General features: G+C 43.0%; 1 protein-coding gene across 1 annotated transcript in view; it reads right to left on the reverse strand.

Moving 5' to 3' along the window:
• The window catches only part of LOC109993403 (cadherin-2), an 81,742-nt gene extending 55,904 nt beyond the window's left edge, over positions 1–25,838 (reverse strand). The window contains exons 1-2 of the mRNA XM_020646359.3: positions 25,640–25,838; positions 19,488–19,626 (exon numbers count right to left, since the gene is read on the reverse strand). Of these exons, the coding sequence (XP_020502015.1) occupies positions 19,488–19,626; positions 25,640–25,681 (181 nt within the window). The 5' untranslated portion in view covers positions 25,682–25,838. The remainder of the gene's footprint in view (positions 1–19,487; positions 19,627–25,639) is intronic.
• Positions 25,839–26,518: the final 680 nt, after the last annotated feature.

The raw sequence follows: 26,518 nt of genomic DNA on the forward strand, positions 1-26,518 counted from the left end.
TGTCGCATTTAGCTCTAATTGATGTTTCTGTGATGGTCAAATTGTGCACATTACTCTCAGCTGTGTATGGAAGGCCCTCTTGGCAACACTTTGATATTTCAGACCCCTGGCTCCAGAAATGGTCAGTTACGAAGTCCAGAGGTAAGTCAGTGGAGGTGAGACGCCTACACGGCCACAGGAGGAAAGCTAACGTTAGCCGACATCACTAGCAGCAGACATCGATCAAAGTTGAAGTGATTTTAAAAACTTTTTAGAGATTTAGAGTTCACCTCTCACACCCTCCTGTATCCCTGTCCTGATACTTTTACTGAGGCCAATTTTAGAAAAGTATCAAATGAATTATTACAAATAAAAGTCTGTCAAATCTCAAGGTATTTTCAATTGTTTCAAATGGGAACAGTAACAAAGCAGGTCGGGGTTTCACAAAGGGTTACTTCCTGGTCCGGGCGGGGCTTGACATAATGTCAACTCTAGTTCTTTGTTCTTCCATTATGCAGCAGAGGTAACATTATTGTTAGTTTGACAGATTAGTGCATCTTGACATTTCCGTCTTAACCTTGTGTGTCTACAAAAGATGCAGGTCAAAGCATTGATATTTCACACCTCTAGAAAGAGGCCAGTCTGAGTAAAGGACATGATCTGGAAACATGTTTTAAAGTGGACTGAACACTATTTTTTTAAATCCCTTACATATATACTGTATATATTGTTCAGAGTCATAATCCATAATCTGTCATAATCCGAGTTTCAGGTTGGACCGTCACCAAAACAAATCTGCTATTGTTTTGGATTTTGTTCTTATTTACTTTTAAGTATTAAAAAAACATGTTTTGAAGGAAACTATAACCTGCTTCTGACCACTTGACCCCTTCTTGACTTCTTGGTAGAACGTTTTCATCTGATCAGGTGTAAGGCGTTACATTTAAACTCAGGAACTTTAATGTGACACTCTGTTATGCCTGGTATGTCCTCAGTTCTTGTTTTCTCTTGGACTGTGAGCTGCAGTGTCACAACGACTAAGCCCGGACCTCCTAAACAAACTATTAATGAGCTAATGGGTCAACAATCCTATTTAGCAATCAGCCAGTATCGCTGCTGGGTTACCCTCTGTCATGCTTTTTAAAGAGAGACACTCACTCTCAGCGCTGGCTCAAGCTGTTACACTACACAAACAACAGAAAGCAACGTACATGTACAGCTAATATGCCCTCTTAGAGTTTGAGATTCAAACCTTTAGGGGCAGATCAACAAGAGGATTGCACTGCTTTTGCAGGCGCTACCTGTGCAAAAGAGAGAAAAAGAGAGCGTGGAATCCGAAAAAGCAGTCTGTGCAAACTGCACCAGGAAGCAGATAGCGCCCGTGGTGCACCTGTCTGATTAGCGTCTTTGTAAATGAGAGAATAATAACACATTCTGTGCAAAATTCTCCCCTCCCTATGCAAATAAGCAACAATGCAAATACCATCTGATCCACAAACGGCTTTTCACCACAGTCAGACACAAAACAAGAGCAAACTGTGCTTTAGCACCAGCATGATAAGTGTAAATGATTTTGTGGATAGGGTGCTAAAACAGGGCAGATTTCTATTTCTGCAGAATTCAAGGTGTTATTAGCAGGCACAACCCATTGTTAATGGAACTGGCCCCTAGAGTCTTCTTCAAGGGAGGAGCCACAAGATGAAGCTCACGGTTTGTGAGATGACAAGTCGGGTAGTTGTGATGTGTGCATGCACGTGCAAAGTGATCTAATTAACCCTGCTAGTTCTTTGTAGCACGATACTAACCAAAAACTCAACAGTTTCTCTTTTTCATGACTAATCAAGGATCTGATATCACATCAGTGCAGCTGTTCACCAGAGTACAGAGTGAACTGACCGCTGAGCATGCAGAGCCCGTGTGTCACCTGTCTGTAAACAAGCACAGGACTCTGCTGATGTCAAACATTATGTGGGACGGTTGTTTTTGGCTCGTGATTAGTTACACAAAGCGTTGTTTTCAGGGGGTTGTAGTAGGGTTGTAAGAGTTGCCTGGTAGTTGAAGATGACAAACTTTTGCTTTAAAAAGTTACTGTGACCTGACTCACAGATTCAACATACATTTGAACTCTGTTAGAAAGTGTTGATAATGAGCAAAGAACAGCTGCGTGTCACAAGTCTACCTGTGCTGTGCATTTTTTTTTTTTTTTTTTAAGTGCTGCTTCAGCTGTTTTCTCTCCCGCTGTGTCTCAGTACTTTGCCATGCCGCTGTCAGAGTCAGTTATGGAGATGTCAGGGCTCTGTCTGCGATCCTTATGTTCTCCCGCTGTGTCCCTGAAATCCAGCACCTTGCTGAATCACACACCTGCAACCTATCCTCCTCAGGATACAAACCCCAGCTTCCTCCCCCCCCACTCATTGCCACATGATTTCCGTCTACTATTGTTGGCCGCCCTGTAACATTTTAGCCAGTGTTTTCTATCCTGTTTTCTCCGTGTGCTCAGATCAGTGCTCCACCTGAATCAGCTCAACTCCACAGAGCCTCAGTCCTTCTATGCAGCTACATCAGTGATCATATTCTACAAGAGTTCAGTCCTCACCAGCTGGTAAACTCTTTGTCAATCCTCAAGCCTGCTATCAATGTCGCTGAACTCTTAACATATCCTTGGAGTTTGCGCTTGGGTCCCAAATATTACCAAGTGTAGCAAAAGTGGGAGGGGGCTTTTGCTTTATTCGAAGAAAAAATACTATATGACCCAAATAATAAATCATGGTTATTAACTTCTCTATTGACAACAAGTAAACAAACATAATTGAACTGTAGGTATTCCCTGCACGTTTTCATAATGCAATATGAATGACAAAAAGAACGTAACATGTGTTCCTATATTAGACAAGATTAGTCAAAGTCATCTTTATTGTCAATTATCAATATCGATCCTGACCTGTAGCTCCATTCCAGCATGCCATCCCCTCTCCCTCTCTCTCTCTGATTCCTGACTATATCCATTGTCCTGTCTCTAAATAAAGGCATGAAAAGCCTCAAAATAAACCTAGAAAAAAAACTTGACAAAAGCACGCCGTGAATCTAGCCCAAAAACTCAACCACATCATCTTAATGTCCCTAAAAGAGGCATTCAGCCCCCTTAATTCCAGCTATAGAAACACTATCTTTGTGTTTCATTGGAGGCTAATACTATATGAAGACCTATAGTTCTGCTTAAATTACATGTTATGGTCATGAGCAGCATTTTATAGCCACACTGGAGACTGCAGGACTAAAGAGTTAGTGCACAGATTGGAGAGCATGTTAGTAATTATAGGTGAAGTCTGGAGGCCGAGATGCAGCCTGTTGCTGTTTGTCTGCGTATGTGGAGGAGACTCAAGTCAGGACAACAGGAAACACACTCTATAGCCACACACAGCTAATCCTCACGGGACAGCTGTCGCACTGTCCTGATTGATCTGACACACACACACACACACACACACACACACACACACACACACACACACACACACACACACACACACACACACACACACACAAAAAACAATGTGGGTGAGTGCTGTTTCCAGCCTTTTTCAACAAACAGTTGGAGTATGGACGTAATGAATGTTTGCTTTAAAATTGCATCATCTTAAAATCGACCTCCCCTCCTCCTCCTGCTCCTCCTCATGCACTATCCCATAATCCTTGCTGAGCCAAACCTCCCCCAGAGACGTGACCACACCCCGCTGCGCTGGACGCAAGGACTAAACATTTGGGTATTTGATACTTTGTGCAGCACTTAAACCTCCACCAGAGAAGAATCACACGTCAAAGCAATGTCTCACCTCGAATCAAAGCTGCATTCGCTTCGGCTTGCAGGGTGGGTTGGATAACTCTGTTGTTCCGCTTGGGTGAGGCAGAAGCAGTGAATCTGGAACAGCATAACTATGACACTGACAAATCTCAGGTTGGAGCAAATATTGATTTTACAATATGTAGGGCAGACGCTGTGTCGACCAGTGTGATGGAGTTGAGAGCAGAGGTTTTTTTCCCCAAAGTCTACAGAGAAGGCAAATCTGACTGCTTTGACGGATAAAAGACAATGTGTGTGAGGGAACAGAGGATGGTGATGCTGAGGGGGGAAGTCTGATGTCAGGAGAATTTTCATTGAAACCACTAGTCCTGTTGTAGGATCTCGGGCAGCGGTCAGTTGGCAAATCACTGATGTAGGATGAAGCTTGCAATTTCTTGTAAACAAGATCTCAAATGTTACATGTTACGCAAAATACACTTCACCAGTATGATGTCTCTAGTCCGTCTACAAACCCCTCGGTTATGAGAAAAGTCCATCCTCTCTATCTTTTCCCTGCTCCACTTTTCAGAAAATGTGTGCTCAAACAGGCCGTTTGGAGATTGTAGTGGCTATTTGTCCAAAAAAACAACAAAAAAAATCTAAATAAACTAATATCAATAATGATCAAATGACCACTGATGCACCATGGGGATGTAATGTACGCAGGCAAAAGAAATCCAATGTCCATGCAAGCGTTGCGGTATTTTGCTGGTTTATTTGAGGAAAACAAACAAAAGAACAAAGAAAATCGTGGCTCCCGCTGCCTCTCTTGACCTGTTAAAAAACAATAGGCCCACTCAGGTGCATGCCGGTCCTCCACCTGCCTCTTACTTAAATAATCTCCGGTACCCACAGTATTACCCAAATACCTAACAAAAATACTAATACAAAACTAAATTTACTAAACAAATAACTAGCAAAAAATAAAACGTTACCCAAAATCTTTTCTAAATAAAGAAAACGTGAATAAATTAAAATAGAATAATTAAATAAACAACACCACTCAAATATTATTAAACTAAATACAAAAACTAATTCTAACCCCAATTAAATAGCTCCAACAGAGATTTTCCCTTCATGACATCACAAAGGGCAGTAACCCCTCCCCCAGGTGGGTGACACTCCCACAGCTAGGTGTTTGTTCTGCCCTCTGAGTCTGCCTTCTCACCGTAAACAATAGGGCATGGAGCAAGAAAGCCCAAGCCGACCCGAGCCCTTCCAGAGAGGGGCGTGGTCAGACACAGCTTATTTACATTTAAAAGTACAGACACAGAAACAGCCTGTTCTGAGCAGGCTGAAATAGAGGGCTTTATAGGCATGATCAAATACAGGATCAGAGTGGATTTACTTCACAGATTAGTTTTGGGGAGCTCTAAGACTTATTTAAAGTTGTTGAAAAGGAGAATAATATGTGACCTTTAAGGTGGATTTTTTTTTTTAGATCACCTACATACACCCGTCCAGTTGAAAGAGAACAGAGCTACTTCCCTCAAGTCTTTCTTCTACGTCGTCCTACTTTGAGAACCTCTGTTCAACATCAAGAGAGAAGTGGGTCGGCCTAAACCAGAGGAGGACCATCAGCCATGCAGACAGCTGCTATCATCACCAGCAGAGCGCAATGTTGATTCAATGTCCTAACATTTAATAACATTATCACAGCGGAAGCCCAGGCTTGAATGTCAAACGAGACCCGAACACTCAAGCTTTAAAGACTCTGTCAAACAAAATGTATGCTATAGTATGAATTGTAATTGTACTTCACTCATAAAAAAAACAATAGACACTTCACAGGAAACTGAAACAAGAAATCCTTGGAGCAGATATGACAATGAGCTGCAGAACAGTCTCCAGTCAGGGAGTCAGATATATTTGTTTTAGAGCAGTGTTTTTATGTAACTTTAAGAGTCATGGTCAGAACAACACACTGCATAAACAGCTGTTTCTTGTCTTCTGTGGTTCTGCAGGAGCAAGTCTCTGAAGATTCCTGCAAATTAATATTAGATACAAAAAAAAAAAAAACAAGGATCTGTCACTACATTGTTTCTCAACTTCTTATCTTATTGGCTGAACCTTTCTCAAGTGTCGTCATAAAACTTGAATTTTGGAAACCAAACCAGAGGCATTTTGTACAATAATTCACTTCCTGCGAACACTGCAAACATTTGAGGAGGCTCTTCACTCCAATGACTCTTTATATCTGACTTTTAGGATTGTCTTTATAGTCCGTCCTTTAGGTACAAAGGGAAAAGCTCTTTCCTACCAATGTGAACTCGGTCCCTGAAAACACAGACACTTCCTTGTTTATGTTGGCAGCTCTCCAAAGAGAAACACTGTGGTGAAGATCTCAAACTCTACCCTGCTGCAACTGACGCCGAGCATGACCCTGCAAAATAAAGTTCAGGGAAGGCGATAAGGCAGAGCTACAGGGGTAGGCGACATGTTGTTGGAATCAAGGAGGGTGCAAGGATCCTTTTCCTGTTCATTGCACTGCACAGGTGCACATTATTTTAGCATATAGTGCAAACAACTTGTGCGTAAAGCTATGGTTTCTGTGTGAGTGCAGCCTGTGTGTGCTGTTGCTGCTGTGTTTTAGGAGTATAAGGTAGCAGGACTGACTAGGATGATGGCAGCAGAGCCCTAATAGACCGTGACAAGCCCGACTGAGTACATTACCCTACGATTAGACTGAAACACACTGACGTACACACAGGAGGACAGACTCAGAAGTACACACATACACACACACATGCAGACTGTGCACAGCGTTCTCTTGGGTGTACAAGGTATCACAGCGCATAACAAACACACACAGGTAGATGCTAGCTATGAGCCCGGAGGCCAGTGGGCTCAGACAGACAGAGCGGCTGTCAGTCACAGCACCTGTCTGACTCCAAGCACATCTACAGCCCAGTAAACACACCTGATGGGAGCAATGGAGTCTTCCTGCCTTTGCTTTTGTCTCTATCTTTAACACACGATATTATATATTATGGTATATATCATTTTAAGTCATAAAGAAACAACCGGCACCTTTCACATGCATTCAAGAGTCATCCAAACATATGTGATGTTAGTAAAGTTAAAGTATGTTACAGTATGCAGGCCTACATACATAGATATAGTCAGTGTAAAGAGTCAACATATAACAGTAATATGGCGCACTCAGACGAGGCAATCTCTACCGTGCCGAAGCACTCTTCAACCCTGAAGAGCAGTTTGTTTTGACTAGTATGAGTGCTCTGATCTGTGTACTTCCTTGGCCCTGGCACGCTTTGAAGAGGTGTGGTTCGGCACGGTACAGTTCATGCACGACCGGACAGCCTTCATTATCAAGAAATCGCAGTCGATGGCAGAGCCCATCATCAATCAGTCAATCACCTTTTAATTAATTTTAAAAAAGATCTAAAGGTATAATATCATTACGCTCACCGTAGATGTCCTCAGTGTCTCCTTGAAGTCTTAAAAGAAGGACACTGCTGCATCTTTGAATGTCTCACTTCACTTTAACAAACTCTCAGACAGCTCAGCTGACAAGTCCAAAGTAATCTCCACCTTATGACATCACACATTGACCTTATTAAATATTAATGGATGAAGCCTGAGTGACCCATCTGTTCCTGCAGGGAGCTCCGGAGGCTCATCAGCAGCAGTCTGTTGGAAATCCTGTCTCAGTCTAACTTTCAGTCAACCCTAACGACAGGTTGAGAGCTGGAGGTGAGGCGGGCTTTAAACCTCTTGATGAACCGTTACATCGCGCCAACCTGTCAATAACATGGAATAATAACAATGGATAACACGTATCGTATTCAAAATCAAAACAGAGCTGTGTAAAAAAATTCATCCCCCGTACAGTGTGGGCCCAGGATGACAATCATAACTAATCAGACCTATTTTGTTTTTTGTAACAGGCTGTAAACATGTTTATTAATGCTGTAAAAACTGTTTTTTTCCCAGTCATGTGTATGTGACTTCCTGTGCTCCTGCAGCCAGACTCTAGTGGACACTTGAAGAACTGCAGAATTTTGCACTTCTGCATTGGCTTCATTCATCAAGACCAGAGGATGCTGCTTGGATTAATCGCGATCGAAATTATGCAATTAATCATGTTTTAAAAATTGTTATCATTTGACTTCCCTAATAAAAATATAATTCAGACCATAGATTAGGATTTACAATAAAGAAAACAATATCATGTTCTTTCATCAAAACACAACCAGTATTTGCATTCCCAAAGAGACACACTGCCAGGATGACTATGGAACTACAACGATGGAAACCCTCTTCATTGCAGTCAACCAATGTTATAGAAAATGTATAACAGTTTGCTTCATTTAGTCTAGAAAACTCCTGTCAGCTCATCAGTCAGTGACGTCGTTCTGAAGTTTTACTGTAATCCTATAAGTCGTCTCAGCATGTGATTCAAACTGTGGAAAAGTAAATCCATACTGCAAATATAGAACAGCACAGAGCAGACGGACAGCATTTTCCTTTTACACTGAGGTACCCACAAAACCCTGAGCTCCAGCACTCACACACACACACGCACGCACGCACGCACGCACGCACGCACGCACGCACGCACGCACGCACGCACGCACGCACGCACGCACGCACGCACGCACGCACACACACACATTAGTCAGATGTGAGGTCAGGCATGCAGCCATCATTCATTTAGCAGAAAATGGCTGAGAGACAGAGATGGAGAGGGTGATGGGAGGGAGGCAGAGAAAGACAAATGGGCGGACAGGATTTAGTGGAACACGAACAACCACAACTGGAAGAGCACCCGTGGGAGTACACAATTACACACACACACACACACACACACATTCCAGCCATATCTGTAGAGCAGAGAGTGGCACTGCCTGGCTTTCGTCAGTCCAACATACAGACGTTGTAATGAGAGGCAGACCCACACTCTCCTCCTCCTCCTCACAAAAATACAGCACATAAACACACAACAAGCATACTTTGGAGAAAGTGGGGCCCTTTTTCTGCCCATACTGTGTGGTGAGCCTGTGGTCCAGGACTGTCTTTAGCTGGCTTTGTAATGCGACTTATGATGAATAGAATGAGAGAAGCAGAGGAGGAAAACGCTCTGGTTTTCTGTGCATCAGCAAAACCGGGTACGACTTGAGGGGGACTAAATTGGATTTATCATGGGAGTAAATCTGTTAGTGTACGGTATTTGTCAAGCAGATTATGACCCAGACATGGTTTAATGTCATGGGTGTGGGGGGGGGGGGAGCTCTATCTGTTTGAAATGTCTGTATACTGTAAGACTTGCAGATACTCACGTGAATAGGACTCCACGTCTTCACACTGTGATTGTTGAAGTAACGGCAGTGATTTGTATGTTGTTGTTTGCCTCCACCACACATGTTGTCTGTTTATTTACGCTGGCTTTTATAAGAGCTTAACAAAAGACAATCCCAGACGCTGAGCTGCAAAACACATTAGCCAACTCTGAATGGTACATTTTGCAGCTCATTATCTCCCCACTGCCCTGTTGAGTTATTGTCCTTGATACTGATGAGCATTTAGACTTTGACCATTTTGAAGTATTAAGACAGTGTACATTTGAAGATTAAGTAGTCATGATTAGATTGAAAAGGAAGCACCTTGCATCATAGCGCTGTGGCTCAGTGGTAGAGTGACGGTCATTTCTCACCAGAAGGTCGGGGGTTCGATCCCCAGCTCCTGCAACAACATGTCCAATGTGTCCTTGGACAAGACACTTAAACCCAAGTTGCATTTCAATTTGACTGAGTGGCTCTTTTTTTTTGTTCAGTCTGCAGTGCTGACATATCTACGATGGAAGCCAGTTAATGTAAACTAGCTAATAGCAGATGAATATCCTGTGAGTGAAGTATGTTTGTGTTTGTCAACAGTTTAGATCTGGCCTCTGGCTGATCTCCAGTTCCTTGTCCTCTCGCTGCTTCTATAAAGAAAAGGCTCCAGAGGTTGTTTACTCAAATGTTTAACATTTTCACTCTGACCTCTTTTTTAAATGCCTAAGACATTTGGCATCAACTCCTGTCTTTCAACGAGTACACAGATCCAACATCAACATTTTCTCATTTCAGCCTTGACAACAAACAAAGGGTTTGCAGCTAGTTCTGTAAAGACAGGTTGGACTGAAAAACACCGATGCATGTGTTACTTCCAACAGGTTTACCCTCTTACAGCAGTAACACACTTTAATAAAATAAAAAGTTTAATTTGGACATTTCCTCTCTTCTTTGCAGTTTGTGTGACTGCGCTTCACTGATGTTTACAAACCACCCGAAAACAACTTCCAAAACCGCTTAATGGTTGCACGACAGCCGCTCAGATGCTCCTCCTGCTCCCACACACACAAGAATGCAAATCCTCCTCTACCTCTACTCAAGTACACGTCCTTCCACGTTGACCTTGGCAGATAGCTCATTCCCTCCTCACCCTGCAGCTTTTACAGGAAAGTTCAGCCAGGGAATCCGAAGGGAAACATTTTAATCATTCTGACCTCGACACTATCATTTTCGTATCTTGCTTTCTTTGGCAGAATTCATTGTGTCGCCTTAAATCTTCACATTTCTACCATGATATCGATCTCGTCTCCCATGACATAAAATGAAGTATTAAACAGTGGCTGTACAAGGATGTCAGTCATTGCTGGCTGCCATGTTGTAATTATAACCACTACATTCCTGTGGTCCAACTCAGACAATGCAGGGAGAAAATACTCTCCTCCCTAAGATAAGAATTCTTCTCATGTATTATGAAGCTTTATATTTTAATTAAAAAACTCCATATATGGGGCGCCTGCTCTACTGACTGAGCATCACCGGCAGCCCCAAACACCAAGAGCCTTGAGACACGCTTGATAAAGCATAAAGGACATGATGAGGCTGAGCCTGTGATCTGCATGCAACAGTTACATTTAGGAAACTCAAAGCAGTAAATACAGATTGTTCCACAGTGTATCCTCTACCTTAAAGGTCACATATTCTCCTCCTTTTCAACCATTTTAAATATAAAGCTACCCAAAACATGTGTGTGAAGTTTCTTGTTCTAAATCCACTCTGATCCTCTATTTGATCATGCCTATAAACCCCTCTATTTCAGCCCTGATCAGAACAGGCTGTTTCTGTGTCTGTAGCTTTAAATGTAAATGAGCTGTGTCTGACCACGCCCCCTCTCTGGAAGGGCTTGGGTTGCTCCGGCTTTCTCGCTCCATGTCCTATTATTTACCGTGAGAAGGCAGACTCAGAGGGCAGAACAAACACCTAGCTGTAGGAGTGTCACCCACCTGGGGGAGGTGTTACTGCCCTTTGTGATGTCATGAAGGGAAAATCTCCCCAAAAAATCTTGAGCACACATTTTCTGAAAAGTGGAGCAGGAAAAAGACGGAGGGGATGGACTTTTCTCATAATTGGGGGGTTTGTAGACCGACTAGAGACACATCTTAGTGTTAGAACAACATGGTGGATTTTGCCTGTACAAACGAACAATCCAACTCCAGCACCTCCCTGTTACCTCTTTCCTGGGATTATGTCACCATTCCTGATTTGGAAAAATTGATAGCATTGGTCATGAGTCAGAGAGCTGTGATGTATCATCAAAGTATATTGGGCTAAGCAAATGAGTATGAAGACGGTTGAGTAGGAGACTGGGTTAGCATAATGCCTCCATGGAGCTGATCTTTGATGTCTGTTTGTGTTGACTGGGTTTATCTAGAATAACATTATCAGATGTGTTATACAGTGTACATAATGTTGGTGTCATCCCTGGACCATTGAAGCCACAGCACAGACACATTTTTATTATTAGAATATCAGTTAAAACACCACATTTTACCATTGCAGAACATTCCTGATCTGTGTTTGATGATTATAACAATGAATGACAGATTGGTTTTAGCCAATGAGAAATTGAATGAACACCTGATTGGCTGTGACAACGCCTCCTCCTCCATCCTCACTGACCGCAGGCGATGCAATTAACAGCAACTGTTCTTCAGTGGTCCGGACAGAAGCCTCCCACCTACCTGTCATCAGTAACTGACTGTGATCCAACGACATGTCCAATGAGTGATTAAGAGAAGAATCCTTATAAACCTTAATCTCATCTAGATATCTCATATGTATCAAGCCTTTCTTTGTAAGATGAGAACTAAAGGAAACGAATAAGAAAAGAAACATTCTTTAAACGACACAGACACACAATGTTATTACTCCAATAAAAAGAGACCAGTCTCAAACCCCCTGCTAACTGGGAAGATGATGGATTGATCTACTTCAACCTGGTGGTGGCTTTCAAGAAAAGCTGTTATAATCACTTAAAAATCAAATCTTCAGCCCTTTTTTACACCAAGAGTCTGCAACAGGGCCGTGACTGATCTCTGCTGTTACCCAGTCCTTATACTTAATCTTAACCGAACAGCACAATCATTATCCGGCCCCCAGAATCTCCTTTTTACCAGCATGGCATTGTTTCTTTCTGCTGGCAGTATTGTTTTTGCAGCAAGTGGTTTCAGAAAAACATTAAAACAACAGCAAAGAAGGCTTTGCTTCTGACATCGCACCTTAGTCAGTGCATTTACAGGGCTGACATACCTGTCTACTTCTCTCTCTATCTCTAGGGCCCGATCGATATGGATTTTTGGGGCCGATTCCGATATATCAGCTGATACATTTTTTTTAGATCTATCTTCGATCTGTAGATAGATAGATACAATTATTGCGTTGATTCCTCAAATGCTGTTATCGAACACTTGTGGAAAAGATGTATAAAGAAGACAAGATCATTGCTCGACACTCTGGAGGGTAATAATGCTTGGTGTAATCTGTATAGCGCCCTCTGCTGGTGACAGAGACCTGCTTGCCTAATACAATGAAACTGATGGTGTTTTCAACACTTACTATAGGGACGTATTTCACCTCTTCCTAGAAAATCCAAATAAATGAACACACTTAACCATGCTGGGAGAGAGAGGTTGATCGATATGACAGCTTTGAACCTATTTGTCAAATGAGAAAGATTGATCGTTTTCTTTCCTGCCGATGATATCACAGTAATGTTATGCAAAGACCACTGCAAGCATAGTCACAAATCCATGAGATTGGATGCTTCCTGACATGGAGTTTACAGCCAATATTGGTGAAAGTATCGCACCTATATATCAGATATTTAATTGACTGTCGAAGCCAACAGCTGATATTCCATATAGTTATTCAATCCATAAATCAAAGGACGGTTTGGCTGAACTGCAGAGAAAATGTCTGTCCATATCTGAACTGCCATGATGGTTGTCCAGATATCTGAATTTGAAAGTGCTGCTGATGTAGTGAACATGGTGTTGGACAGAAGAGCCGACATCCATCCAGCCCTCCTTAAAAGGAAATGAATAATTTATCCCTTCGTGTGGGACAAATTGAGTGCTTTAAACTACAAAATTCAAGTAACAAACACTACGCTGCATTCTGAATCTAAAACATATAAGAGCAATGAGTATCCCATTGCAAGGGTGTTAACAAGCCCCTAAGAGACAAAAAAGGGCATGAGTGGGAATCAATTGAGAGGCAAAGAAAGAGGAGCCGGGCTGATCCAGATAGAGACAGGAAAGAGAGAGAGAGAGATCTCATTCTCTATCTCGTCCGCCCCTTCTCCAATCCGCCTGTGAGGGGGAGACAGTGATGTATGAGGCTAGAATAAAGTAGGGCAATCCCCTGCATGACGAGGGAAGAGAAAGAAATGGGAAAAGAAAGGGAGAGAAACGAAGAAGAGTGGAGGATTAAGAGGGAGGATATGGGGAGATGAATGTGGTCAGTGTCTGCTGCTTTGTGGGACGGGGGGGGGGGTTTCCACGCCTGTGTGAGGCTGAGCTGACCAGCAGCCGGCTACGTGAGGCCACAGCACTGACTAACACACACTGCCTTAATAGGAAGGATGGATGGGAAAAGGGGAAGGTCAGAGCGGTCAGCAATGCCGAGCTTCACAGGAAGTACAGGATAGCCACTGACCTCGGCCTGACTCACTCACACACACACACACAGATACTGTACACACATGCAAACACAGCACAGGAATGATTTATGCATACTGTAGTCGGAGCAAAAACAGAGCACAGACATCAGTGATTAAAAAACGGAGACGGGTAAATATAAACACAGATAGAAACGCTCCAGATGAGGAGCAAAGAGAAGGCCTACACAGCCATCACTGCCATGAAAGCAAACCATGTATCTCATCGTTTACAGATAGCTGAAGATAAACAAACACACACTCACGAGCACACAGGGACTGTCACCTGACTCCAGCTGAATCAACTTTTCCAATTCCCCTATTTATTTCTGTTTCCTTTCAGGAACCTGAGTCAGCCTGACTGCTGTTTCCTGTCAGGGTTGAATATTTCAATTCTTGCTGGTCAGGTTTGTTTAATAGTTAGGGGCCTGTGTCCACAGACAGCGTGTTTTGAGCAGGCAGCGCTGGATGTCAATACTAAACCCATGAAGTTGACGCCCTGGGCATTGTCACTACGTTCACAGGGGACCCTAGTCTGACTCATATTTTCGAGGGAACAGTTTCCAGGTAGAGCTGCTGCTGATGTCAGGACACGACTCCTTTCATTGTTTTCATGTTCTCTTGGTGATAGATCCTTGAATTAAAGAACACATGACGCACAAGGAGCTATCTAAAACACACCTAACAGACATTACAGAGGGGAGCAGAATTTAACTTTGGTAACCTAGCAACAATGAGAAGCGCTCCGAAGTTGAAGGTTGTGAGTGTTTCAAGCTAAAATAAAAAACGCTGTGTGTGGACACGGACCCTTAACCTTAGCTGTAATGCTAAATTATTTCTATTCAGCATGGACTTGAGCTTGTATAGTTCTTTTCTAGACTTCTGAGTACTTAAAGCACTTTTCCACCGGAGTGGTTTCTACTTTTCCACTTCTAAATTTCATGATCAAATTGTCTTTTATGATGTACAAAAACACTGACCAACAGAGGACTCTGATGTTTAAAACAATCCAAAGCAGATAAAAACATTTAAAAATAGAAGGTATCATGTCACCTTGACGTGTGCGACCTGTTTCCTCTCTCCGTCTGTCTCTATCAGTCCGACCCGTCTGCTGATCTCCACCTCTCACCTCGTTTCTCTCACGTCCCATCCCCCAGACACTCGATCTATCTGACTGTTTATAATTATGTCCCCGTCCCCCCCTCCTCCTCCTCCATCCTCTCATTAATAATTCAGACTTCCTCTGCTCTAATTAAATAATTAACAGCACCCACAGCCATCAGATTGTAACCCAGCAAAGACACCCTGCACTGGTCCTCAATGATTCTCCAACAGTCTGATGAGTCCCTCGTATCTTAAAACTAATAACACATTCTTATTTCAAGTGAAGTTAAGTTGAGTTCACATTTATTACAAAAAAAAACATTTCTCATAGACCCATAAAGAAGCAGGATTTGTCTGACATGTGGCCTGATGCTGCTTCAACTGCTTTGCTCAAGGACACCTTGGCAGTGCTCAGGACGTGAGCTGGCATCTCTCCAGCTACTAGACGAACGTTCCAGATTTGGTCTCCACCGGGACTTGATCCATGACCCTCCAGTTCCCAACCCAAGCCCCCGGCAGACTTGAGCTACTCCAGCCCCAATGACAGTAAAGTAATTGTCAGTGTGCCACATCTTAATTTATTTTTTCATTATATGTTCCTGCAACCGGCCGGCACCTGAGCTCGTAGGTTGGCTTATGACGGGGGTTCCCTGTTTGTGGTTTATATTCCTTATGATATTTTGATCTCAATCCGAGTTCCTGATAAGTTACTAAAGGTCAAATATGATTATGTGTTGATCATATATTATATTATAATAATAATAATAACTATTTAAATACTTTGATGGGATCAAGTTGATCATGAAGTCTAATTAGTAACAGCTAGTATCAATGGGCTAGCAGAGCTCAGGGCTAGCAGGGCTCAGGGCTAGCAGAGCTCAGGGCTAGCAGGGCTCAGGGCTAGCAGGGCTCAGGGCTAGCAGGGCTCAGGGCTAGCAGGGCTCAGGGCTAGCAGAGCTCAGGGCTAGCAGGGCTCAGGGCTAGCAGGGCTCAGGGCTAGCAGGGCTCAGGGCTAGCAGAGCTCAGGGCTAGCAGGGCTCAGGGCTAGCAGGGCTCAGGGCTAGCAGAGCTCATGGCTAGCAGAGCTCAGGGCTAGCAGGGCTCAGGGCTAGCAGAGCTCAGGGCTAGCAGGGCTCAGGGCTAGCAGAGCTCATGGCTAGCAGGGCTCATAGCTAGCAGTGCTCAGGGCTAGCAGGGCTCATGGCTAGCAGAGCTCATGGCTAGCAGGGCTCATAGCTAGCAGCGCTCAGGGCTAGCAGGGCTCTGCTAGTAACTCACAACAGATCACTTTAAATGTCGGTGGAACCTAAGGTGGCAACCCTACCTAACAGTTCTTCCATAACCACACAAGTTGTCTTGTTTTTTACAGCCCAAGCAGTGTAGCATCCTCCATTATCTTCTGCAGTGTAAATGAGTGACAGGCGTCAGGGCATTGTTTTCTAGTGTTACAAGTTTATAATTGTGGTATTTAATGTGACAACCCTAACAGCCCTCTAAACTTAAGAAAAGGTCTTTGTGAACATTGTGAAGTAAAGATAATTTCTTAGGGGGCGTTGTAAACCAGAAGAAGTTCAGTCTGTAGGGACTTGGGTTGGGAACCAGAGGGTCACTGGTTCAAGTCCCGGGGCAGGACAAGTCTGGAATTTGGTCTGGGAGCTCCTTCATGTGCAGCCCCCTCACTCTGTCATCGCTCCATTTGTGCATGTCCATAGCACACTGTTTGTTTATGTGTGTGTGTGTGTGTGTGTGTGTGTGTGTGTGTGTGTGTGTGTGTGTGTGTGTGTGTGTGTGTGTGTGTGTGTGTGTGTGGTCTCAATAACGGAGTGTAAAAGTAATTTCCCTCTGTGGGATTAATAAAGTATGTTAAAAAAAACCACTGGCCCAGCAGGTCAACAGTCTCTGACCATTTATTTTTCCCTGGATATCATATAATGAAATCCTGATGAAGTCTTTAAATGGTTAAATGATAATGTTTGAATGTGAAGAGGTTTTGAAGGTAAACCGTATGAGATGCCTGAACATAGAAAAGAAAGAAGATCTGTAGTGAGACTGTAGCCACTGATAAACAAATGTTTCTCGCTTCATCTCCCCAGCAGTCTGCCTGCACATGATACAACCAATCATGTCTTTGACACTGCATAAACAACAAATCCTTGTAATTTGTTTCCTTACCTGCACACACACGAACGAACACAAACACAACACGAGCATCGCCACAGACAAACACACCCAAACACTCTCCTTTCTTGTTCCTCTCGCCGCTCCGTCAGCTTCAGTCACTGTTGCCTTGTTACACTTCACAGAGCCCATACAAGTCCACTGAAGCACACACACGTGATCGCACACTCACACACACACACACACACACACTCAGCACTGAGTTATTGTAGGCTTTCTGCCTGCTGCTTCGATGTGGTTAGACAAAGGCTGTTTAGTCGGACAGCTCTGTTTCAGATATATTCCCTCACAAAAGAGAACAAAAAAAACGAACATTTCATTCCGCTCTATCTCCGGGGCAAAATAGCTCGGCTTTATATTCTGCTTCACATGTCCCTGTTCACCCACACGCTTCTCTTAGAACACCTATAAGCAATAGATGTAGAGAGGCATCTTCACAGTCCAGGGGTTCAAACTGGCAGCCTTCCGGTCAGAAACCCTGACACAAGCCTTATCAGAGCGACCGGGAGCTCAAAGGCCTCTGATTGGTTACATCACAGTCACACACAGGGACCTACAGTAGCCATTCACTCATATTAAAAGGCAGACTGCTCTTAACAGTGACGTGCTCATTTAGCAGACACGGAAGTAACAGACGAAGCAACAGAGTCCTCTATACGACGCTATCGTGAGAACATTTGCCTTTATATCAATCAATACTTTGTGTAGTTAAACAGAATCACAACATCAACAAAAGAGCGGAGAACAACATACTGGAGAACAGAAAACATAATGCAGCCGTTTAATTACATGCATGGAGATCGTAGTGGAAGCATGCAGACAGTCTATGTTCGTGCGCTGATCACAGGCTACTGGCTCGAGGTGAATTCTCCTGATTATATCGTGCTGTTTTCTCACATCAGCTCACTCGGACTTGCTGCAGAACAAATAGTCAAGAGGCTGGCAGGAGAAACTCTGGATAAAGTCCGAGTGAAAAATGTGGCTGTTCACACATGAAGCTGCTCCTGGAAATATCAGCAGTTTTTCAGGAGTTTTCTGCAATATGAAAGCGCTATCAGAAAGTTTTTCACTTACATGGGTGCTATTTAGATGAATCTTTTCCAGTATTCTAGACCTGGATCACACTCAGCAGAGCTCACACACTCCATCTATACACTTTATCTACAAATGTACACTGCCTATTGATCAGCCTGCTGCTGATACCCTGAGGCCCGCTCAATGATTCTGATCACTTCAACCCCTTTGACACACACGGAGGGTGGAGGAATATCAGGCAGATCGATCCTGGATCATGGGGGGAAAACAGCAGCAGGCCTCATAACCCCTGTTTACAGATTTCTGCAGACCAGCATTTGACCTGAATGTGTGTCTGAAGGCCTGCAGTCATATTAGGAATTAAAGAATTAATTTGGGGTTTTATGATTCGAAAAGAAAGCCTTCATGGTCATTTTACAATTGTACAACGAAATTAGAAGGGAGAGCCGTGAGCCGCTGATTCTGTACGCGCCGCCATCTTTGAACAACAACTTTTGACTTTTAAATACAGCGTAACTTTATTATCGAACGAATAAAAGGTTTTGATGGAGGCGGTGGTGGAGGAATCTCAACCAGATAGTTCAAGGTTTCGATCCGCAGCATCTGCAGTTCACTGCTTGGGTAAGACACTGAAGCCCACTTTGCTCCCGCTGAGGAGCCAACAGTGTGTTCATGGAACAGTACTGATGTGTTAGGTAGACACACTTTACAAAGCATCCTCAGTGTGTCAATGAAGTCTAAATGAGTCCATAGTGTAAGAGCGCTTTGAGTTGTCGTAAGGCTAGGAAAATAACAACACTAGTCCCAGTTCATTTAGCATTTACTTTCTTATACTAGCCTTTTACTGGATCTCCGTTTTAGTGACATCACTAGCTCTTTTCTTCCGAAGCAGCCATGAAATCACTCAAACCAACATTTAATTACAAGGTCTTCTATTGTTGCTTTGAGCAGGAATTTCCCTAAAAACAATGCACGTCCATCTGAAGAATGACGCAAATAATGACCTTCATCCAACATCTAATCCGTCCGAGATAAGAGCACAGCAGTTATCATTAATGCTTTGACACAATAATCACAAGATGCTCCATGAACAAATCCTGCTCTTTTTTTTTTTTTTTCATCTCCATATTTGAAGCATAGTAATCAGGATCACACAGGCAGGAAAACATTCCACTCCACAATCAGTCTTTGAAAAGGTCAGTCCTCATGAAGCTCGAACCGTGTTTCAAATATCAGCAGGACTCTTAAACAACCCCCACCCAACAGCAGGGGATTATTGGTGGAGCGGTCCCAGCTTCAAGTGTGTGTGTGTGTGTGTGTGTGTGTGTGTGTGTGTACTGACCGTTGAAGACAGCCTGTCCCTTTGCCAGCTCTTGGTCCGTTTCGATGATGTATTCCTTCTGAGAAAAGCCCCTCATGCATGGCGACGACCCCGGTTTGTTTGACAATTGACGCTCAGCCTCTCCGCCCAGAACAACAACCTGCAGAGGGACAGAAAGCAGAGATGAACGGGGGATTTTTTTTTTTTCTTCTTAAATCAGATGTTTGCATATATGTCTTACTACAAGATGACATCTTGTTCCTTTAACAATCCCCTGACTCTGACGTTGTTGTCGCTCCCTAATCACTTTTCCTCAAACAGAAGATCGAAGCTCTTTTTTTTTTTTCTTTCCCTCTCCACAGTCTTTAATTTACAAAGCGGAGTTTTATGACTCAAGCCATGAGAGCTGATTGACACACATTCGTGTCTCTGCTTATTGTTGAGGCTGAATATTAAATCTGGGAAAGAGAACAGGCATGGAGCTAATTAGCACAGATCATGATTTTGGTATTCCACATTTTTCTTAAGGGGGTTTCTGTTGTCCACAACCTCAACAAAACTTCATAGTGAAACTGTTGTGTGTCAGAGGGAATATGAAAACCAGTTCAGCACCATTGGAAACCAGGAGACCATTATTAATCACCATGAGGAGGGGCAGACAACCGGGCCAATTAATTTTGATGATAATTAGCGTCTAGACTCTTGTCTCTCTTGTTGTTTGAGCCCTGGCCCAGCATGAACCACCCTCCACCTCCTGTCCCACATAGCCACACACACATTGATAGAGACACACACACACACACACACACACAGTGACACATATTCCCACTCCTCTGCTCCACGCAGCAGCATAAAAGCATCTGTTGCGGTTGGTTGGTATGTGTGTTAGCATGTATGCGTGAGTGTGTGGCGGGGTTGTTCTTCAGTGATTAGAGTAATAAAGCCGAGAGGGGTGCTGCGATTTGCTCACACTTAACCCAGAATCTTTAACAGCCCTCACATCCTTGCTGACCATCCTGACATGTTTAGTGGGGGAGGCTGGCTTTTATCTCTTGTGTATTAGCATAAAGAAGGAGGAAGTAGACACACATAGCAAGACTCTGGCGTGAGGCTTTTTTTTTTTTCTAACATTAAACAGGTTCTAGTAATGACATTTAGAGGGCCAGGCAGAAAGGGAAGTAGGGAAAAAAAATGCTGTTTTCATGTCAGTGGAGAAGAGCGTATTCAACACAGTAGTGTTAGTGCATCTGGTCACATATGTTCATAAAAAAAGTGTGAACCAAGCAGCAACGTCCGGTGTGCAAAATCCTGAAGTCTGTCGAGTGTCCACTTGAGGCTGGCATTAGAAGCACAGGAAGTCACATACACACCCCATTCAAAAAGCCTGCTTCTACAGCAGAAATGAACATGTTTACAGCCAGGTGCAACAAATGAAATGGATCTGATTAGCTCATTTCTAGAATGACAGGTGGGGATGTGTGCTTCCTTGTCTGACTTCCTGTCTAGACTATCGGCTCGATGTAGAAACAGGATCATTGACTAGAGTGACAGCGAATGGCACCATAGTGCGTGGCACTGACGGAATGCATTGCACATGAACGATGTAGAAATTGGCTCTCAGCCTGTCCTAGGTTAATTGAAAGTTAGGCTGAGACAGCAAATTTCCAGCACGGAGACCGCCATCGATGGGACTCTAAAGCCCCCTACAGTAACAGATGGGTGACGTCACTCAGACTGTATCCGTTAATATTTACAGTCTATGGTTTGAACGGTACTTTCTTAGCTTAACAAAACCAACTCAAATTCCAAGTCAGCAACTACTTCACAATAACTGAATATTGAGAATGACATGATAAGCCCCTGTAGCGTAAAATAACGTACTCAAAAATGTTTAACATTTTCCACGTTCTTCAAGGTGCATGGGAATGAAATGTGTTCCAGGCATCCATCACCAACATCTGACATTCAATACACCAAAAAATGGATCAGTTTATCACGGAGGTAAGAGCTTAACCAGTAAAGAAACTTTAAAGACAACCCTCGTTTACCCACTGAGAATGAATGTAAGACTGATTGTATTATATGAATATCTAAGGTCTTGATGTCTGAACATAATGTAGGATTCATAGATTTCATAAATCACAGAAGGAATAACAATGTTCTGCCTTACAAGTGGACTCATTGCTGCCTTCATAAGAACTTAGAGGAGTCTGTTTTCTTGACTGGAATTGGTTAACTATTTTGTCCATATCAAGGGAGAAATGAAATAAATAAAACTTCACCTTGAAGCTAGTTACAGCAAATGGGCTAATTATTTTCTTCAAGCTTGGTGATTTAGTGTGCAAATAAAGTGTCTGCTGCTGCGAGCTTGTTCACCCACTTGTCCTCAATATATGAACGTCAAGGTTACCCTTGAGGTTCCTCTATAATCTATTGCAGCACTCTAAAGCCGGACCTTGCACCAAAACTGTGCTAAACATGTCTTTGATACCAGAGGAGATGTGCAATGGTTGCCTATGGCCTTGGTACACCATCTGCAGGAACTTAACACCAACATCTTTTTGATTTTACACATTTGCCTGAAATGTGGATGCATGACTCATTGGCTTTTTGACTCTCACAATGAGATGAACACATTTTATTTTGAAGAGAATTAAGGCTGCATCCAACATTTATTTCCAATTTTGGAAACCCACCAATGTTGGAAACCAACTAACAGTCCGAAACTCTATGACTCCTTACAATAACTTATGATGCCATTAGTGAAGACTGTTATTCATGATGAAATGAACGTCCCAATCTGAGCTTGTAAGGTGATAATTCATAACGGCTTGTGTGGTTTGGTTGAAGGGTTTTCAAAGGTTAAGGTCCTTCAAATCACAATCAACTACAAAATCCTGTTACTTGCATACGAAGCATTGCATGACCTCGCCCACAGCTACAGTTCTGACCTCCTCCTTCCATATTCCACCCCTCATCCACTCAGATCATCTGATCTCGGCCCTCCATCCCCCACTCTAATAGTAAAACAAAAGGTGATCAGGCTTTTGCTGTTTTAGCACCCCACTCTCTGGAATCATCTCCCACAAACCATCAGATCTGCAGAATCTTTGGACTGTTTAAAGAAGCATCTATACACTCACCTGTACAGACGAGCCTTCATGTAACCCCCAAACCCTTTCTAGTGCTTAGTTTGTTTTTGTGTTTGCCCGGTCCTAACTTCGCCCTGCTTAAGATTTATTTACATACTTTTATTGGTGTAGCACTTTATAACTGAGTGCTATTTATTAAACGTTTTACTTACTTATAAAGTAACATGAAGGGTACATAGATATTTTGAGTCACTAAAGGTTGAGGCCTCCAACTTTCAATATCGACTTCTTCCTCATGCTTTACCTTAAAACCAAAAGAAGCCCTCAGCGGATATACAAACACATGTTTTATTTTACCGTGTTTTCCTGTGATAAGGAGTACATTCCAGTTGTTTTCTAAAGATCTGGACGTACGTATTAACTCGTTATTTCAGTAAAACAATGCTGTTTTCCTGCGATTAAGAGTTCATTTCCCGAGATCCCCAGAACATGGTCGAAATCATCTCGTTATCGTGAAGTTTAATAAAATGTATTGATGCATGTCAGCTTAAGGTCTTTTACTGTAGTTCAACCCATTCTTTACATGTCTTTGAATGCTAAATGACTGTATAGCGCTTTCCTAGTCTTCAGACCACTCAAAATGTAGGTGTGCCGCTGGAAGAGAGCCCAGGCTTCGTCATGAGAAAGGCATGGCAAAATAGCAGCTTGTTTTGGTTTCATGCTGGTGCTCAAGCGCGACATCGACTCGATCAAAAAGTCACACATTCTTCCTTCAACCCTGTAAACCACTCCATGGTTTTGTATAACATTCATTAACTATATCAAAGCACACCTGATAGTCGTACATCTGTAGAAGTGTATACACTATCACACAATGCATGGTGCCTTCAAGTACAAATAGACAATACATGATCAAAGCCGTTATCAAAGGCTTGTAATTGGAGCTCCAAAGTAACAAAAGCTAAGGCTTCAGGGGATTTAAGGTAAGCTGTTGAGAGTGCTAACCGGGCTGTGTGGGAGGTTAGGCATTGGTGTTGATTATTCTAGGACTTCACCTTTGACACTTTGACACAGCCCTGTCCTCTCTATTGATCTGCCCACACAGTGTAGATCACCTGTTTTTTTTTTTTTTTCAGTGGTCTCAAATCCCTCTCCAGGTGCTTTGATTTACAAGTCCCTGAGGCAGGCACACGAGAGTTCAAATCACAGCGATGTAAAGCTTAATGAGAGCGGCAGGTTGTGTTTGCTGGTGTTAAATAAGTGATGCTTCCTAGACATTGTAACTGATTACTATCCCTAACATGTCATACACTCTGTAATGTTTTTGTGACCTTTGTGACCCTCCAACATGTAACAAGAGGTAAGAAAACAAAAGGATATAGGAACGTTAACAAAGGTTTAGTCAGGACGACGTGATGGAGATTTTATAAGATCTCTAATCTGTTTTGTTTGTGTCTCATATTTAGCATTTGGAGACGTGCATTATGTTGTGTTACTGTCGTTTATCTTAACAAAATCAGACATATTACAGTTTTAACTGGTAAATGGACTTTAGCTTGTATAGTTATTTTCTAGTCTTCTGAGTACAGAAAGCGCTTTTAGCCCGCATTTCACACCTACACATACACACACACTGATGGTAGAGGTTTCTATGTAAAGTGACCATCAGCATTAAACGAATCACATTAACACACCGCCAACGAAGCAGCGGAAGCAATTTGGGGTTCAGTGTCTTGCCCAAGGACACATCAGACATGTTGCCGGAGGAGCTGGGGATCGAACCCCCAACCTTCCGGTTAGAGACGACGACTCTACCAACAGCCGCCAGCATATCCTCCACTGTGTCTAAAACAAATTGTACCCTTAATGTCAGCACATCAGTATTATGTATGTATGTACATGCATGTGGTTTGTAGCAGAAAGTATCTCATACTTTACTTCTGGGAAACAGTTGCACGGCAGGTGGCCTAAACATGACTGGACTGTAAGACCCCCCCCCCCCCCCTCCCCCCTCCCCCTTGTGTGTCCTGTTGTGTCTCATTTCCTACAGATACCATGGAGAGTGAGATTTAAAAAAAAAAATGTTGCTTAATGAGCTATTTTTATACCTGGAAATGTTTTTTTGTTTTTTTTGATGTTTTGTTTTTTTGTATGTCTACTTTCTCTACAGCCTCGATACTCCCAAAAACGCACAGAGGCCAATAAACAATACTGACATATATATTTGAGCCTAAAACACTAAGATGATGGACGGATGTGGACAAAACGACACATTTATTCAGACTTTTTGCAGGACAAGGGATGGAGAAGACTTTAAGAAGCTGTAACTCCTGAGTGAAATGCAGACAGGATACTAAACAGACGAGCAGACACGACTCCTGAAACGTCTCAAACCTTGCTCCAGCACAGTACATGGCCCGGTTAGAAGAGGACACATCAAACTGCCATCTTTTTAAATGGAGATCAGCCTCTATATGTCCCCAGCTGTGGGGTGGAGAACCCCGCTGTAGGCTACGTATCGAGGGCTTGATTCACCCAGGCTGAACTGGATTACAGCCCGACAAAAGTCAAGCATCTGATTTCAACAGAAAGCCACATGAATAGTAGATGAGATGCTGAAAAGAGGCGACAGCAGCAGCAGCCTGTCATCCCCGAAAAGATGGATGTCTAAGAATAAACCTCGTGAAGGTTATTTATTTCTCCCTGGTGCTCTTACAGAAATTAAAGCTACATTCATATCTGAAGCTGGTGATTGATCCAAACAAGGCTGCGAATGCGTTCCTCTTGTTTTGTCTGATAAATGACTCCGTGTGCTGTGGACCCGCAGCAGGTCTGGGATCAGCTGCCTGTAACGTTATATGAGGCTGTTTTTTAGTCGGCCCTTGTTTAGTGTCTAGTGGAAGACTGAGGGAAGAATACAATTAAATACAAATAAACCAACCAAAGGCAAATGCAGATCGTATTTACATGATTCCACCTGCCATGCAAAGCGCTCCTCTCTCCTCTCAAAATGAGCTCCAGTTTGTTGCAGCCTCAGCCGACCGGAGCTGGCTCGGTGTACATTTAAGAAATAATTCTTACCTGCAGAGCCGCCATCAGAATCCAAATCCCAAAACGATGCATTTTCGTAGAGTAATTATTCCCTCTTCCAGTAGTAAGTAGTGTCCGTCGCGTCAGATTTGTAATAGTCGGTAAACCTCGGCGGCATGAGGCAGCATTCCTCCCTCCAACAGCCCTCCTCTGTGTCTGACTGCTCTGCCCGGCTCAGCAGCACTCCTGCCCGCCTGGAACTGACTCAGTGCCCGGCCCCTTCGCGCCTCAGTGCTGCCCTCTGACGGACAGCAGGGAAACTGAGTCCAGCTCCAACGATGTACACAGATTATTCCTGATCAGTCGAGACTGAATGGTTTCCAACAAATGATTGACGTCTTATAAAGGAAAGTGACATCACGCCATTGGTTAACCGTAAATGCTCTCCAGTCGGCTGGTTAGCGCATGATCGGCCTGTTAAGCATCATGAATAAATTACTATTTTTTTGTTCTTTAAAATAGAGATAGTCTCCCATACCACAGTGAGTGCATAAGGCAGATCTATTTCTTTCTTTGATTTTCACTGATGAAGTTGGTGGTCGCTCACTTTTGTGGTTTTGACGCCTTCTGACACCTATACACATTTTTTAAATCTGTTTTATTTGTGAAGTCAGACTCCATTAAAGCTTGTTTGCCTACCAGGTCTGGTTTGTCTGATTAGGTTGCCAGATTTGCAAATAATGCACACAAAAAAATCTATAATAATTTAAATGAAACTTAATTTCTCAAATTCAAGTAAATTATAAAAAGGAAATAAAAGTCGTATTCTTTGTCTGGAGTTAAACGTTAATGTGGTGCTGCAGAGGAGCAGGGTTTTGACAACCAACAAGTTATCACTGCCTAAGTCTCCACAGGTGGCTAATGAAGTGA

Source organism: Labrus bergylta, chromosome 6, assembly GCF_963930695.1.
Source record: "Labrus bergylta chromosome 6, fLabBer1.1, whole genome shotgun sequence".
Classification (NCBI taxonomy): Eukaryota; Metazoa; Chordata; class Actinopteri; order Labriformes; family Labridae; genus Labrus; species Labrus bergylta.